Source organism: Rhineura floridana, chromosome 6, assembly GCF_030035675.1.
Source record: "Rhineura floridana isolate rRhiFlo1 chromosome 6, rRhiFlo1.hap2, whole genome shotgun sequence".
Classification (NCBI taxonomy): domain Eukaryota; kingdom Metazoa; phylum Chordata; class Lepidosauria; order Squamata; family Rhineuridae; genus Rhineura; species Rhineura floridana.
In genome coordinates, this window is record NC_084485.1 from 4,272,772 (window position 1) to 4,291,348 (window position 18,577).

General features: G+C 45.1%; 1 protein-coding gene across 2 annotated transcripts in view; it reads left to right on the forward strand.

The window, feature by feature from the left end:
• Nucleotides 1–18,577, forward strand: part of NOL4L (nucleolar protein 4 like) — a 181,338-nt gene that overhangs the window by 48,228 nt on the left and 114,533 nt on the right. For both annotated transcript variants that reach the window (XM_061630792.1, XM_061630793.1), the window contains exon 2: nt 10,937–11,092. In XM_061630792.1, coding sequence (XP_061486776.1) covers nt 10,937–11,092 — 156 coding nt within the window. The remainder of the gene's footprint in view (nt 1–10,936; nt 11,093–18,577) is intronic.

An 18,577-nucleotide genomic window follows, 5' to 3' on the forward strand; every position in this document is an offset into this window, starting at 1 on the left:
CAGCATCTGTGGGCTGGATCCAGTTCTGCCCACCCAGATCTCCGCCAGCCTGCCTCAGTTCTTCCCGCCCTTCTTTCACGTTGCAAGGAAACTGGTATCTGCAGCCATTAAAGGAATAAAAGAACTGTGTGTGTGGACCTCAGAAGCAGGACTCTTACCTGGCCTTCCTTTTCTGTCCTTTGATATACACACACCTGCTTGTAGCCTGATCCTGATTGTTACCAAGAAATAAGTACCACTAAATTTAGAGAAGCGTATTCCCAAGGGCTGCATATAACTGTAGCCTTAATTCAGCTTTCCCTGATCTAGTGCCCTCCTGATGTTTCACTCGGCTACAACTCTCATCAGCCCCAATCAGCACAGGCACACTGGCCGGGACTGATGAGAGAGGTACCCAGAACATCTGAGGGGGGGCAGAGTGGCAGAGGCTGTCTTGGTAGATCTGGAGTAGCCAACAATTCCTACTACCCTCACTCAGGGCAACACCTATCTCATCACAGGGCTCCCTCTCACTCTCCTGCCAACTAGTTTCCTCTGAAGGCTTTGACACGCAGTGGAAAATTTTGAAGCGGGTAGGAGGATGGACTCTGGGTCAGGATACCCAAAGAGGTAGGCTGCAACCTGGATTGGGGTTTGGCAGGCTCTTGGTCTTGTCTGTTACTCGACTAAGCATCCTACAACGTAACCCTTGTTCAGGTTAGGCTCAGATAGGAGTAGTCCTCTTTAGGCCTGTAGAGCTAGCTCCAGACAAAGCACATGGGTCAAGGAAAAGATGTGTTTTGCATGTGTTTTAAATTGTTTTTATATTGTTTTAAATTTTAAAATTGTGTTTTAAATTGTTTTTAAAATATGTGTTTTAAATTGTATATTTGTTTTAATGTTTTTGATTGCTGTAAACCACCCAGAGAGCTTCAGCTATGGGGTGGTATACAAGTGCAATAAATAAATAAATAAATAAAAGAGGCGGCCTGCTTGACCCAAGCCTCAATCTCTCTCCCTGCCTCTGTTAATCTGTTGCAGCATATATAGGGAGTCTTGTGGCACCTTAAAGACAGACATTTTCTTTGGTTGTAAGCTTTTGTGGACCAGAGCCCTCTTCATCAGATGCCTGAAGTGTTATTCTGTTAGCAGATGGGTACAGAGAACATTTCCCCCCCTCCTAAACGCTGAGGCCCAAAGCCATGAACTTCAAGACATTATTTTTTATGCAGAGCCCAAATGTGCGCATTTAAACATTTCAAAACATTCTATTCACAACACCAGCTGTTGGTGATCATGCTGTCTTTCTAACTATGCTATGCTAGCTTAACACTTGGAGCGGAAGAGATGGGCTTTCCCTGTTGAAAGAGGGAAAACACTGGTGCCAACCATGGAGGGTGTTGTAGTTATATATGGCTTGGTAGTGGAGGACTGGCATCCTGTTGGGAAGAGGAGAAGGATTTGAGAGTGCCATCCACTTGGGAAGGGCAAGTAGGGTAGTGGTATCACTGAAGGTAGAGGGAAGGAGAGAGCACTTGTTTGAGGAGGCCCTGGTGTCAAATGGAAATGGACTGCCTTCAAGTCAATTCCGACTTATGGGCGACCCTATGAATAGGGTTTCCATGGTAAACGGTATTCAGAGGGGGTTCACCATTGCCTCCCTCTGAGGCTGAGAGGCAGTGACTGGCCCAAGGTCACCCAGTGAGCTTCGTGGCTGTGTGGGGATTTGAACCCTAGTCTCCCAGGTAGTAGTCCAATGTATTGGAATAACTGGGTGCATTGGCACCATGTGTGTGTAAGGCTGCCACATTTGTTTGCAAAAGTTCTTGGACCCTAGCCCAGCCTTTCCCAACCTGGTACTCCAGGTTGTACTGGCTGGGGCTGATGGGACTTGTAGTCCAAAACATCTGGAGGGCACTAAGTTGGGGAAGGCTGTTCTGGTCTGAGTTTGTGCAGAGTTCTCTTCCTTGCCACCGAACCAAGGGCAATGGCGTAAATAATACTTCTAAGGGCAAAGAAACAGTGGAGTTTATCAGACTTGAACTGGGGAGACCTGGATTCAGATCTACCCTCATCCATGAAGTGTACAGGGTGGCTTTGTGCATAAACATGGCTTAACCTTGGAAGAAATAGGGCAGTCAAATGTGTTAAATTAGCCAGGTGTCATTGAGGATGGACAGAGTGCTTTTGTTCTGCAGTGGCAGGATGTCTTGTACAGAAGCTGGGAGACTAAGTAATGTGTGCATTTATCAACTCTGTCCTGCTGATTTGTGCCAACCACCTCCGAGGGCCTTTTTCTTAAGGCGAGCACCATGTTGCAATACAGTGGGTATGTGTTAGTGTTCTCAGCACACAGCCTTCACAAAGCACACATGAACTCTACATGAAATCAGAGGCCCACCTGCCATGATGTGCGCATGTGCGTCTTGCACACTGTGACAGCTACCACGTGCACACTGACAGCAAGATGACAACCCTGTATGGGGGAGCATTAGAGAACAGTGGCTAATGGGTGGAAGTAAAGACAGTACTGGTCTCAGACAGATGGCCTGATAGCATGGGGATGAGGGCGAAGGAGCAACCAATTTGGACACAGGATGGAGGAGTGCTTGAAGAGATGAAGCCGAAGGAGGAGTATATACTTAGGGTTGGAGAGCAGGAGAATAAGTATCACACTGGGCTCTAATAACGACTATTAGCCAAGACAAATGGTACTTGCAAAAAAAAAATTGAGGTGTGCCAACCAGTCATATCTTCTTTTAGGATGTTCAGTTCCATCCTACCTTTCTTTCTTTCTTTCTTTCTTTCTTTCTTTCTTTCTTTCTTTCTTTCTTTCTTTCTTTCTTTCTTTCTTTCTTTCTTTCTTTCTTTCTTTCTTTCTTTCTTTCTTTCTTTCTTTCTTTCTTTCTTTCCATAAGTGGGAGAGAGGTGAGGGGGCAATAGGAGTGGGAGAAGTGAGGCTCTTGGGGAAATGTGAAATGACATGATACAAGATAAGGAAAGAGACTACAGCTCGCTGTGTGGGTGGGGGAGAGAATGCTGCCTGAGAGGAAAGGATAAGGGGGAAGAGGCTTTGGGGCCTGAGTAAGGGAGATGGCTGAAAGGCAAAAGACAAAAAGGGCAGTGGCGCTGTAATGCTGCAATGCTACACACACACGTTGATATCTCTCTATTTCATCTTATTTTGCTTCACACATAAATGCCATTTTCCAATCAATAAAAATACCTTAAAAACATAACAAACAAGTCATAGATCATATCTTATTGTCCATCCTTGTACTGTGTCAATTCCATGGAATAACTGTCCTTCCCTTAGTTTTTATCCTTAGTGAATGCTGGATGCCCAATTTGACCCATTCATATACGATAGAATCATAGAATCATAAGGCCATCAAATCCAACCCCGACTTTATGCAGGAATCCAGCTTAAAGCATCCCCGACAGGTGCCTGTCCAGCTACCTCTTGAATGCCTCCAGTGCTGGAGAGCCCACCAGCTGCCTAGGTCATTAGTTCCATTGCCATACCACTCTAACAGGAAGTTTTTCCTGATGTTCAGCTGACATCTGGATTCTGGCAATTTGATCCCATTATTCAGAGTCCTGCACTCTGGGATTATGTTTTTCAACCACTCTGACATTTGTACAATGGAGCACAAAACTAGTAGTAGTAGCAGCAATAATAATAATAATAATTTATTTATTAAGCTTATTAAATCAACTCATTTGAAATGTGATGTTGGAGGAGAGCTTTTAATTCAATTAATAAGACTTGCAGCTTGCCTCCAATCAAAGCTATGAAGCCTCCTCTTTATACAGAAAATTGAAATTGTAGTAATTTAAAGTGGCATATCAATGGTATGTTACACTGTTAAGTTCTTATTTGATTTACATGCCACTCAAAATGTGGTGTTGGAGAAGAGCTTGCAGATACCACGGACTGCGAAAAAGACCAATAATTGGTGTTAGAACAAATTAAACCAGAACTGTCACTACAAGCTAAAATGATGAAACTGAGGTTATCATACTTTGGACACATAATGGGAAGACACGATTCACTAGAAAAGACAATAATGCTGGGAAAAACAGCAGGGAGTAGAGAAAGAGGAAGGCCAAAGAAGAGATGGATTGACTCCATCAAGGAAGCCATGGTTCATGACAGATGCTATTGGAGGTCACTGATTCATGGGGTCACCATAAGTCTTGATTGATCGACTTGAACGCACATAACAGTAACAACAACAAAGCTTATTAAATAAATATACTATATTTAGGGCTAATTAAACTAGAGGCTAAGGCAGAAATAAGATAACCTGTGACTTGGCACATTATCTGTGGCGAGTATTGTCCCCCACATTTTCAAACCCAGAGGGAATTCAGGTAAGAGGGTTCCTCTAGTCTGGTTGGGGTCAGGGAATTGGCTACTGTGGCATCCCAGTGTTTCTGGCCCTGAAAGCAGCCCAACCTTGGGGCGAGGGCTTAGTCAGTTATTTTGGCTCCTTCCTCACAATCCTCACATCACTCCTTATTCCTCCAGTGATGTGGTATGAGGTAAAGACAGCTTCTTGTTTTCTGCCATTTTAGAAGAGCCCTTTTGAAGGATGGTTTGCTGGGGCCCTATTTCTGATGTAAACCATTTGTTTCCCCTTCCACCACCACCCTGGCCCTGCAAGAGAATCTAGCCAGCATTTTGCAGGGATTTGGCATCCCAAAAGCGATGACAGAGAGACTGAGACAGAAGTTTGGTGGGTTTTTTGGCATTTTTTGTTTTATTCTGTACCTTGGAGTCAGATTTATTTTATTCATTTGTATAACTGCCCAATCTCACAAAAATTAAAACGATAAATATAGTACTAAAAACAAACAGACCCAGAAGTACTTAAAACCAATAGGTTTTCATTTGGTTTCTGGATTTTTCTGTGTGGAACAGCATTCAGTCACGTGAGCCCCCCTGGAGCCTCAAGTGGCACCAGTTTAGCTCCACCGTGATGGCTGCCCCTAAGGAGAGCCTGGCTGCTGGCTCAGGACAAAGGGCCCCCGTCTAGTTCAGCATCTTCCTGTTCTCACAGCGGCCAACATCTTGTCTTTTAGTGAACCCTAAACCAGCCACCCTTTCCCCAAATGGCTACTGCTTCCTGTATGTGGTAGCGAAACCACTGCATTCAAGAGGCCTCTGGCCATCTGCCATATTTTCATTTTTCACCTTGGAAGCCTGCGTGGAATTTAACCAGTTTTTATCCCCACACCAGGCCTGTGAGGTACGATAGCCTCAGGATCTTCCAGTGAGCTTTCTTTCTTTCTTTCTTTCTTTCTTTCTTTTTCTTTCTTTCTTTCTTTCTTTCTTTCTTTCTTTCTTTCTTTCTTTCTTTCTTTCTTTCTTTCTTTCTTTCTTTCTTTCTTTCTTTCTTTCTTTCTTTCCTTCTTTCTTTCTTTCTTTCTTTCTTTCTTTCTTTCTTTCTTTCATATATATCCCACCTTTCCTTCAAAGAACTGAAGGTGGTGTACATGATTCTCCCTTCCCCATTTTATCCTCCCAGCAACCCTGTGAGGTAGGTTAGGCTTAGAGACTGTGGTTGACCCAAGGTCACCCAGTGAGCTTCGTAGCTTATCAAAGGGGATTTGAATCCTGGCCTCCCAGGCTGTAGTGCAACACCCTAAGTGTTAATGCCACACTGGCTCTGTCCCTGTCTGGGGAGAGATTTGTACCTGGGCCTTCATAGGCCTATGTTTAATGCACTCTCTGTGGCTAAACCACACTGGTTCTTCACAGTTAAATGGAGGCTGGATACAAATAGCTGCCAGTCTCGAGAGTCAGGTGGTCGGAGGGGAAACGTGACGAAGACAGGGAGTTCAAGCAAAAAGAGGCAGAGCAGGAGAGGGAGGAAAGCGGGAATCGAGGGGGTGTGCACAAGAACCTGAAGCTGGTTTGTTTATTTATTTATTACATTGATCCCCCACCTTTCTTTTCATGCTAGAAACCCAAGGCGGCTTACATATGGTTCCCAGGCATTCTCCCATCCAGGCACTGACCACACCTGACCCTGCTTAGCTTCAGCAGGGTGCTGGCCTCATGGGCCTTCAGACCATAGCCTGGGACCTCAGGCTGCAGTCCTACACACACTTCCTAGGGTGTAAATTCCCCTGAACTCGGGGATTTCCTTATGGGTAGACATGCTAGGGGCCACCTTTGTAAGGCTGTTGAGAGGAGCTGGCAGTGGGCGCTTCCAGACTGTCCCTATTTTGGGGTGGGATTCAGTCACATACCGATAAATTCAGGTTGTGCAATTGTAGTTCATTGGGAGGTCTTGTGCAGTGAACCCACTTGTCAGACTTTCTGTGATAAAAGTGCACTGGAAAGGGGGGGTAGCATTTTCTTTGACACAACATCATCTAACCTCCCCTCATATAAATCAGGATGAATGCTCATTAAATAGCCACGAATGTCTTATCTCCCTGTTAACAAATCAGGATGAATGCTAAATAAACAGGTGGTCTGGAAGCCCCCAGTGTTGCCAGGTGATCAGTTTGGCATTCTTGGACAAACTTTCTTGGTTTCAGAACTCTAGGACCACATGCACATCATACATTTATTCCACTTTAAGCAGTCATGGCTTCCCCCAATGAATCCTGGGAAGTGCTGAGAGTTGTTAAGAGACTCTTATTCCCCCTCCCAGAGCAATCATCGCCAGAGTGGTGGTTTAACTGTCAGTCCCTCTGAGAATTGTAGCTCTGTGAGAACAGGAGTCTCCTAACAACTCTCAGCACTCTTCACAAACTACACTTCCCAGGATTCTTTGAGAGCAGCCATGACTGTTTACAGTGGGATAAATGTATGTTGTGAATGTGGCCAAACTCTCATATGTGAGGAGAGGAACAATTCCAACTATCACATACTTTTGCATGCCTTTCTCTTTCTCTCAGAGTAGCATCATAAGCCCTGTTCCTCGACTGTTTTATCTTTTATTTATATTTGATTTATATCCCGCCCAACCCTAACTGTCGCAAAGAAGACTAACAGTGCAATCCTACACGTGACTGCTTAGAAGTAAGTCCCATTGAGTTTACTGGAGCTTACTCCCAGCTAAGAGGGAATAGGATTGCAGCCTAAGTTGGAAATAGGGATGCATAGTTGGGCTGCCACAGAACAGCTTTCTTTGGCTCATCCCATTCGCTGGATGTCTTCAAGCAGAGGCTGGACAGCTATCTGCGGGAGATGCTCTAGCTGTGGATTTCCTGCTGTGAGCAGGGGGTTGGACTCGATGGCCTACAAGGCCCCTTCCAACTCTATGATTCTATGATTGTGGAATCTCATCTGGAGGCTTTTAAGAAGAGCAGATGAACATCTCCAAGTTACGATTTATGTGTAGGGCATCCAGAGCTTGGAAGGAGGTTGGACTAGATCGGTGTTTTCAAGAGCATGAGTGAAGCTTAAGCGACCACCATTCTTGTCTAGGACATTTCTGAACAGCAACGGTCACTTGCTATGAGAAGAAAGGATGCTGACAAGTGTTCAGCATCTCATCTGAGTGCACAATACTTTACAGGAACTTTTACACAGCAAAAAAGAAAATAAAGATGGGTTGCTGCCCCAAGCAGCTTACAGGAGATAAAGATGCTGGAAGCTTTAATGCTACATCCAAGGAAACAGAAAAGACAACAGGGCTTGAGCAGTGATCTGTAAAACTATTAACATATTTGTCTCCCTAACAGTCAGAGGTAGTGCAGTGTCTAAGAAACTGAGCTGTTACCCAGAAAGTTCCATGTTCGAATCTCTTCTCTGCCTCGAATTGAGCAGGTTGTCTTAGGCAAGCCTACATGTGCACAAAGAGGATGATGATAATAATGACTAGGTAAGTTGCTATTATCATGCCTGCTTCCCGGTTGGTGGTGATCTGTGACAGTGCCTTCTCGGTGGTGGTTCCCCATTTGTGGAATGCCATTCCTGGTGAGATGTGACTGTCTTTCTCATTATTGATTTTCAGGAGAAATTTAAAAACATTGCTGTTTACCAACATAGCTGAGAGATACTGGCCATGGCAACCGTGAAATTAAAAATTGTGAGGGTATGTGATTGCCTTTAAATGTTCTACATTTTAGATGGCTTTTAATTGTTTTTAATTGTTTTAAATATATTTTTATTTGATTTGAAATTGCATGGTTTTAACATTTTGGTGTTTGCCACCCTGGGCTACTTTGGGAGGAAGGACAGGGCACAAATTGAATAACCAAGTAATTCCTTCAGTGCAAGAAAAGGGCTTGCCTAAGATACCCTACTGAAATGACAGGTAGCCTAGGATTCTCTCCACCTTTTTCATACAAAATAAATTAATACAAAATAATATTTAAAATGGCACAATAAGTGCAAAATTGGTATAGTGTTTTTATTGGTCCTACTTGATTTGGAAGTGAAGTATTCATGAATCTTTTATTTCTTCAGACATGCAAGTTTCTAGGTTGCACAGAACTTTCCATCAGCAACAGTGCAAAGGAAGCTAAGTGGCCAGTGCTATGCACAGTTAGGCATGCTGAAGTCTGTTGAAATCACTTGCCTTGATTGTACCTGTGGTCTGTGAATCTCCTTCCTTATAGTGCATATAGAGTGAACCTCTGGAAGATCCTGCTTTAAGCATGGGGTGGGATTAGATGGCCTTAAGTCTTGCCCTCATCTATGACACAGTTTGTTTCACTTGATACTGAAAGAAAAGACTTCTTGAATTAAATCACTGGTTTTTTTAAAAATCTTTCAAAGGTATGTTTAGGACAGGTGTTTGTTAAATGCATAAACATAGATGTGGCTTTATACAGAGTAAGACCAATGGTCTGTCAAGCTTAGAATTGTCTACATTGGTGGTTCTCAAACATTTTCCCCCACAGATCATTTGAAAATTGCTGATGATCTTGGCTGACCGCTTAATTATTTTTCTGCCTTTTGCAGCAATTGTAATGTACTGTGCTATATGCTATGTGATTTTTAATTGTATTCTATTGCTTTTATTTCTTACAAATTTGCATTCCATTGAATTCAAATTGTAATACAATAAAATGCAATTTAAAAAATAAAAGAAGCAATAAACATACAGTTAAACATCAATATGAGGTAATGAGGACATGTCATAGACCACTTGAATGAAACTCGCGAACCGCTGGTGGTGCATGGACCACAGTTTGGGAACCCCTAGTCTACACTGATTGGAAGTGGCTCTTCAGAGTTTCAGACGGGGACTTTTCCCTACGAAAGAACCAAGGCTTGTTAAAAAAGCAACTAAATATGTAGTTGTGTACGCAGTTGCATGATTATGTAACAGCCCTCCTGGGTTAGACCAAAAGTCCATTTAGTCTGGAATCCTATCTCCATCAGTGGCCAAACTCATGCCTTTGGGAAGGACACAAGCAGGGGACAAATGCAGCAGCCTGGCCTTGCTATTGTCTCCAGCACTTGATATTTAGAGGTATACTGACTCTGAATGTGGAGGTTCCATTTAAATAGCACAGCTAATAATTTTTGATTGACATCCTCCAATTTGTCCAACTTCTTTTTTTAAAAAAAGGGTATCTAAGCCAGTGGCCATCAGCACATCTTGGCAGTGAATTCTGTGTCATTTTTGTGAATTAGTAGTTTCTGTAACTGCAGACAACTGGACACTCATGTGCGCGGACAAACTCTGAGCCAGCTGTAGATGAGAGCCAGTGACACCTTAATTGCACATTTACCTTGAGCTCTTCAACACCTTTGTCTGACTTGTTGAAAAATTAGCCCCTTAGCAGTGTGATTTCCATTCTCTATACATAGAATTCTTGCCTCATTCCTTCAAGTTTCCATTTTCCACCAGGAGCTGTGGGTGGAGCAGCAGGAGCTGGCTAAGGACCAAGAGATACCTCCTCTCCCTTGGTAAGCCTTGCCAGGATGAGCCAGCACTCTTTATGCCAGCCAGATAAGATGCTCAGCGGCATTTGCCTCTTCTGTCCTGCTGCCATGTGGCTGGTTTAGAGCATCCAGTACTTGGAGTCCAAGCTTAAGCTCATTGCTACTGCTTGGCTATGTTTAAGAGAGAGAGAGAGAGAGAGAGAGGGAGGAAGAGAGAATGAATGTGAAATCTGGGAAAGGTCAGAGGAGAGCGACTCAGTGCTGTTCCTTCAGGAATCCAGGCTGCAAGGTGAAAATGTGCCCTGCTTATTGGTCTAGACGTGTGTGTGTGTGTGTTTTGATGGATGCACCTCTAAATCGTGCACTCTTGATTGCCCTTTGCAGCAGGGCTTGCATTTGGCACTGTTTAAATTCAGCTTCAGCAGGAATTGGATCCACTCGGTAGTGCCTGCTTTAGGGGTATCTGTTTAGTTTTGTGTGTACATGGGGTGCAGTTGGCGGCTGTGGTATGCTGCTGTAGTAAGGGATGGAGAAAAAAAACGCTCATATATATGTCATTTATCTTCTAAGAATAAATGGTAGATATTTGCTTAATAAAGCCTACATTCACTACCTTCAATAGCACAGAAAGGCACTTCTTTTGATGATACGCAACTTTGTTTAAATTACTCAATTAAAAGGCAAGTGTTCAACAACGAATAGTTCTTTCACTGACTGAGAGCCAACATTGTGTAGCCAGTGGTGGTAGGGAGTCAGCCCAGAAAGTAATCCCAGTCTGTTGCGGAGCTTGCTGTAAATAGGATTTCTTGGTTTGATCTTCTTCTGCTCTGGTCTACCCCCTTTTGGCTTTGATTTCTGGTGTTGGCGGCGGCAGCAGCAGCAGCAACCATCACTCTCCTTGCCCTGATAGGAACCTTCAGAGACCCCTGCCCTGCCCCTCTCCCTATATGCTCAAACCATGGCAGGAGTGGACTGCTGCCTTTCTCCCTTGCCTTCCCTCCCTCCCAACTGCCCTCTCTGTATTACCCCGCGGCCTTTTTCTTCACCTCTGTCACCCATTTGTGAGACTAACTTGACTTGCCTGCGTTGTTGTAGGGGGCAGATGGCCTGTCGGAGCCCGAGGGCATCGCTCTCAAGCGCGTCGCTGTGGTGGAAGATTTCTTTGACATCATCTACTCGATGCATGTGGAGAGCTCGGCGGAGCCAGGCAAAGCACCCAAACATGCTGGGCAGAAGAAGACCTACCGGGCGGTGAGACTTTGTCCTTGCACTCCTCAGAGGGGCCCAGATGGCTCCGAGGCCACATCTAGAATAGGAAACAGGCTCCTGCATGTGAGAAAGGGGAGGAAGGACTGGGCAGGATGGGACAGAGTGGGCATGAGTGGAAGGGGAGGAGATGTCTGTGGCAGATGTGCACAGAGAAGGGAGGGGGCCAGGCATGAGGAGGTGGGAGGCGGGGAGCAGAATTGTGTATCAAAAGGAAATGCTTCCTAAACAAAGGAAGGACCTCTTCATGCAGCACACGATTAGCCTGTGGAACATACCGCTTTAATGCTCAGGGTTTATATAACGCTTTCAAGAGTTTCACATGCATTATCTCAGGTCCTTACAACAACCCTGTGAGGTAGGTCAGTATGATGATGATGATTAAGACCACATTGCATATGGAGAAGGTAGGGGTCTGAAGCTGGAAAGGTGGTGGATTGCCTCATGAATTTGTGGCGGTATTCTAGCTCATACACTGCCCTGGTTCTGTTATAATGGATATTGTAGTGGGATATTAGCATAAATGGCTTTAAAAAGAATTAGGATAAATTCTTTGTGAACATCCAATGACACTTCTGCGCGCTTCAAGAAGGATGCAGACAAACTGGAATGGGTTCAGAGGAGGGCAACAAAGATGATCAGGGAACTGGAAACAAAGCCCTATGAGGAAAGACTGAAAGAACTGGGCACGTTTAGCCTGGAGAAGAGAAGACTGAGGGGAGATATGATAGCACTCTTCAAGTACATGAAAGGTTGCCACACAGAGGAGGGCCGGGATCTCTTCTCGATCATCCCAGAATGCAGGACATGGAATAATGGGCTCAAGTTGCAGGAAGCCAGATTTCGACTGGACATCAGGAAAAACTTCCTAACTGTTAGAGCCATATGACAATGGAACCAATGACCTAGAGAGGTAGTGGGCTCTCCGACACTGGAGGCATTCAAGAGGCAGCTGGACAGCCATCTGTTGGGAATGCTTTGATTTGGATTCCTGCATTGAGCAGGGGGTTGGACTCGATGCCCTTATAGGCCCCTTCCAACTCTACTGTTCTATGATTCTATGGATTGATTGATTGATTGATTGATTGATTGATTGCACTTGTATACCGCCCCATAGCCGAAGCTCTCTGGGCGGTTTACAGCATCTATGGATGTTGGAAGATTCAGGACAGACAAAAGAGAAAGCTTCTTCACACATCACATAGTTAAACTACAGAATTCGCTCCCAAAGAGGCAGTGATAGCCACCAACTTGGATGGCTTTAAAACAGGGTTAGACAAATCATGGAGCATAAGGCTATCAATTGGCTACTGGCTATGATGGCCATGCTCTGCCTCCCAAATACTAGTTGCTGGAAACTGCAGGATTTATTTTATTTTATTTTATTTTATTGATTGGTTGATTGATTGATTGATTGATAGATTGATATCCTGTGCTTCCTCCCAGCAGGAGCCCAGGGCGGCATGGACTAGTGCTCTTTCCACTCAGGTCCTGCTTCTGGGCTTCCCTTGGGGGCAATGGGTTGGCCACTGTGAGAACAGGATGCTGGACTAGATGGGCCCCCTTTGGCCTGATCCAGCAGGCTCTTCTTATCATATCTTATCTGCTTAAATGCTAAAAAGAGTTGGCTGCTCTAGGGCTACTGTGGTAACCATGCATGCAAACTTTGTGTTTGAGAAGGAGAAGGATATAATGAAGGCCAAGTATATTTCAGCTTCACAAGCTTGGAATTGGGTGCTGGGTACGGAACTCAGCATCTTGAGAACTTGAGCTATCTGTTTTTTAAAAAGCAAGTTTCTAGTTCTCAAGGCTTGCAGACACAGCCTAGCTTGGAAGGTGAAGTTCAGCAGCAGAGCACATGATTTGCATGTAGAAGGTCCCAGTCCTTGGCATCTTCAGTTCAAGGCCGTTCTCTGTCTGAGGCACTGGAGAGCTGCTGCGAGGCAGAGTAGACCAGGGTGGAGAGCCTCTGTCCTGCAGGCCTAATTAGGCCTGCCAGGCCATTTCAGTTAAGCCACCCACACCTCTATAATGACATCAGGTGTGGAGCAGGTAAGGGCGGGGTTGGCTGAAAAGGTGTTTATAGGCACTGCCAATTAGCTAATCAGTGGCGCTTTTGAGAGGGGCTTCTGAAGACATCTTCAGAAGCGCCTCTTAAAGTGCTGTCATGCCCTGCGCTTTGAATGGGGCTTCTGAAGATCCAACAATCAGCTGACTCCTGTGGGCAAAAAAGGATTACCTGACATCATCATGACGTCAGGTGGTAGACAGCTTTGCCCACCTGTCAAAACTTGTACTGTGACGGGTAGGGAAGATAACAATCTGGCATGCCGGGCTAGAAAGATTCCTCGCCCCTGGAGCAAACAGCGCTAGGCTATTATTACTATTGGTAACGACACATGTTTTCCAGTTCCTTCCCGTGAAATATCCTCCATCTCTTTCCATCCATCCATATTTCAGTCACAGAGGCTGGACCAGAGATGGCCCGCAAGGGCTTGCTAGTAGAAGAAGATTGGGGTGGCTTCTGCCTCTCGATTCTCTTTTGAACACAATTGTACCTTGGGGCCTAGAATGTCTTGCCTCATTCTTTGCTGCTTCGTTGACTCCTGGGATACCGAGGAACTGGGTGCAGGCAGCGAGGCTTTCCTAGGCCTGCACAGCGTGAAGCTTTTGCACTGTGGTTTCCTGCAATATTTGGATTTCTTCTTGGAAAACTGCAAGGCTACCACGGTCTCCTCCTCTGCCAGCAATTTGCTTGCTGATAGAGATCCATTAGGTTATGTGTGCAGCTGAACACTCTCTCTCTCTCTCTCTCTGTGTATGTGTGTATAGAATCTCTTTAGCAGAGCTCAGCCTCCACAGGGCACAGGGCTGCCTGCAACGCAGGCCTGTTCCTCTTTTCCCTAGCTGGGCTCTGTTTCTGGCATCATTCCCAGGGAGCAAGGCACTCCTGTTCATGCCCTGCTGCCTTCCTTAACAGCGGCTGCAGGCTGGACAGCCTGGAGGCTGCCCCTGTCATTGCCTCTTCGCTCAGCTAGCAAAGCTATTGTATGTGCCGATTCTCTCTGCCTATCGGCAGGTGACCTCTCCATAATGGAGGAGGGCAAGGCCACCAGTACAATTACAATTCAGGGAACTTTCTGCTTCTTTCTCTGGTAGACGGCTCTGGCCCTCCCCCAGTTCCTTCAATTTGGCTCTCAGCCTCAGGAGACCAGGCTGGATCTGCCTGCTTTTCTCAGGCCTGCAAAGCTGCAGCTCTGTCGTGCTGATCTCATCATATTAGCAGGCCTGCATCCCCTCCTGACCTGGCAGGACTCTTAGCTGTCTTCCTTCCCTGGTGCCTCCATTGATGCTGCTGCTGCATCGGCCAGGATTGATCTTGAGAATTCAGGGGTGAATCCTGTCTCAGTGGGAGGGGCTCTGGTGCCACCTTGTTGGTGCTTGCCCACCCCAGCCCATTTTGCCTCTGGGCTGAACCACTTCAGACTACAGGTGATTGTTCACATGACAGAATGGTCTTCCATATCAAAACAGTAACACTAAATTTTAAAATCACTGCACAGATAAAACTAGAAAAGATTTTTAAGCTAGCCTTCTACCTGGTAGGCCACTTTCCTGCATGTGGGGATTTCTGGGAAGGAGGAGCACTTAATGTGAGCTCCTACCTATAGTCTGAAGTGGTACAGCCCACGGCTCAGGTTTACTACCTCTGTGAGAAGTAGGCCAGATTCAGTGGAGAGTTTGCCTTTGTCTGCCGCTTCCAGAGAGCAGCCAGTCAGGCGGGTCATTTGGAGCTGGAGGTAATTCGCTGTTGGCCAGGTAGACTATGAGATATAAATTAACTGACTGCTTGCAAGGAAGGTGCCTCAGGGACTGCTGGAGTGAGAAGCTGGGATGGAACTGCCCACGCAGTCTGGTGTCCCTAAAACGGGGAAGTGTGAGAAATGTATTCCTTCTAAAGAAATCACCGAGGTGGCAGAGCAGTCAGTATGCCACATAGCCACTGGCCTCAGGAGTGGGTTTTGTGATAAACTACATAGACACAAGGAATTTATCCCTAATCAGGCCTCCTGGATGGGATGACACCTATTCAGTGTCTACTTTCTAAAAAGAGAGGTGCTGGGACTCAGTAGGGTGGCCACTTACGGATTGCAAAAAGGGAAAAAAGAGGAAACATGTCACCACAAAAGATGGTGTGGATTTGCAATTTTTTTTTGCATATGCTAAATTATACAGGTGCAAATACAGAAATAATTATTAGAAATACAGTACATCCCACCACTGTGGGGAAATCTTAGTCTGTTGTTGGGATGTTGATGGGCAATTTCAAGGGCTGCCTGTGCCTCCTTCTTATGGTCCTTTATCTTTAAAACCACTTGGACCAGACAGCTCTTCAAACAGAGGACTCGTTCAAACAGAGGACTGTCCTCTGTAAGGTATTACACATGGGCATCATGGGACTCGGAGACTGCCTGGAGTCTTGCTCTCCAATCCGGAAGCCCTTCTCCCTAATATCACCTATATGGGAAGTACCTGTGCTTATTCACTGAGGAGGGCGAGACACTCTGGACATGCTCAAAGGCAGTATTACTCCATATGTTCTAGGACTTAGCCCTGGAATTGAAAATCAGCCACAGACCCATCCCAGCAGCCCATTATTGTCTGATGGTGACTTTCTAAGATGTGAGGCAAGGTCTCCCCTCCCTTCTCCCGTTTCTGTTTCTTGACATACCAGGGACTGAACCTAGGCCCGTTTGCTTGCACAGTGTATATTTTGCTACTGATCCATCAAACCCTGGCATATTTTTCCATACAGCGACTGGGAAATGTTTTCCGTAACAAAATCTGCTAAAAGCTAGGGTACAAACCCTTTAAATTAATAAGATAAAAATAAGCAATTGTTTGGGGACAAAGAATCACGCCAGATTCAAGACTGAGTTGGACAGTTAAAGAAAAAGATTTTTGATGTTTTGCTCTGTGGCCAAACAGATGCTGTAATCTCCTGCTTCAGATAGTTGAGATTCCTGTGGAAATCATGTGGGATTTCATCGAGTCAGTGTCATATGATGGGTGTAGTGGTGAACTTGAACCTGGAGGCCCTGGTTTGAATTACCCACTTAACCATGAGGCTCATTGTGAGTGACTTTGGGCCAGTTACTTTCTCTTGGCCAAACCTACATCACAGGGTTTTTAGTCTTATAACATAGGGTAAATCCATATATGCTAATCTAAGCTCCTTGGAGGAAGGGTGAGATATAAATGCATTTAAATAAATAACAACAGATTCAGTAGCTTGAGAGCCAGTGTGGTGTAGTGGTTAGAGTGTTGGACTATGACCTGGGAGACCAGGGTTCGAATCGCCACACAGCCATGAAGCTCCCTGGGTGACCTTGGGCCAGTCACTGCCTCTCAGCCTCAGAGGGAGGCAATGGTAAACCACCTCTGAATACCGCTTACCATGAAAACCCTGTTCATAGGGTCGCCCATAAGTCGGAATCGACTTGAAGGCAATCCATTTCCATTTTCAGTAGCTTGAGATTCATGCTCGGGGCCTAAGGGCCAATTCATACACCGGCTCTGCCAGTTCTCTTTTCCTAACATGTGAGTGGCCGACTCACAGCAGGAATAGGGTACTAATGAGCTGGGAACTAGAGAATTTCAGCCACAGGAACTTTTGTGGCCTGTTAAGTTCATTTTCTTCCTGATCATGGAAGCTGCTATAGGCTACAGCCCAAATAAGCCAAATTCTGGCTGATGCCACATTGCTGTCAAGAACAGATTGCTCGTGCAAGGGGGAAGAGAGAGGGTATAAGTGGCTGTAGGCAGCATGTGGACTTCCTCTGACAGCCACATTAGGGATCGGGGAGCTATTCTCCTTGTCAAAGTGGCTTCTCCTGTGGCTCACAAAACGTTGCTGCTCTTGTGATGCTTTCAACAAAAAACTGGAAAAAGCAAGATGAGGGCCTGGCTGGGATGCAATTCTCAGCTCATTTTCCGGCTAGCCAGGCAGCCTCCTCTCGTCCTCTGAATTGTGTTCCTTCCTTGGGCAGCTTCTGAAAGGGAATTGCTGACACATGCCTCGTAGGCTGCTTGAGAGAAGAAGGCTAGGCAGGCTGATCAGTCAGCCAAAAGGTGTGTGGAGTTGTGTGAAGTCTTTGGAGAAATGGCAAGTGCCCAGGGAACCATCTTGGCATCTCCCAGCAGTGTGAGACCAGGTCCCCCCCCCTGCTCTTTGCCCTGATGCTCTTTGCTTGCCAGCAAAAATTGGATTCTGCTGCCACTTAGTGGATAATAGGCATCTTTAAAAAACATAAATCGGGGTGGCTGGTTTTTGTTTGCAGGAATCCCCCTTTTAAAATCACCAAAAAAATTTAGTCCTTTGTCCTATAAGGATACAGACCTTCTTTCCTTTTCTGATTTTTAAGAGTAATCTTATGTGATATATATCCTCATTTATCTTTTGCTTATTTTTTTTAAAAAACACACATATATACATTCTTTTCTCATCATGCAAACTGAAGAGGGTTAACTGGAGCAGGAAACAGAGGGTGTTTTCTCCAGTGTTGCTCTAAGAAAGTTTAGTCTCTAACGTGACTCTTTTCCTGCCTCCCCTCTTCTCCAACCCACCCCTTCTTTTTAACTTACCAATATGGTTAATGCTGCATATCACATTGGAACTGGGTATTTATTTATTTGAATGGCATCCTTTCCTATAATGAAGCTATTTAATTTGAAAGCTCTGGCAGATGAAATTCTCTTTTTTTTTTGGACCTGTGAAGAGAAACAGACACAGACTTAATGATGCACATTATCATGTGCTGATGCCAATTTTTGCCACAGAAAAACAGGCCGTTATGTGATCTCTCCTGCCGGAGGTGGTTCTCCCACTGTGAAAAATGGGGCATGTTGTGTGGGTTTTTTTTGTAAGGCTGCAGTTCAAATCATATGAATCTGCTCGATACTAGGTCAGACCAATGGTGTATCTAGGTCAGTGCTATCTGTTTTGACTGGTAGCAGTTCTTTAGGGTTTCAGGTAATTCCTTGATACCTGAGAAACATTCAGCTGGAGGTGTCAGGGACTGAACCTGTGACATTCTGCATGCAGAATACGTAGTCCCTTTCCTAAAACAAAACCAGGCTTTCTTCCTGTTATTGCCTGGTCTCTTGTAGTTTGAAAACACGAAGCAAACTTACATAAGAATTATAAAGGTGCCTTAACATGAGAAGCATATTTATTTATTTACATGGTTTGTTTACCGCCCCATTAACAGTGTCCTCTGGGTGGTTAACAGTATAAGTAAGAAACGTAAAAAGAATCACCAACTGGAGTAAATATATCTAGGATCAGGGTGCGAGAGTGTGGCTATGCTAGGGCCAATGCCACGTTTCGGCTTGACTTGACTTGATTCTAACCAATAGGGGTGACTTAGCGGATGAAGTGGCAGTTACGGGAACTCTGGGGGAACATGA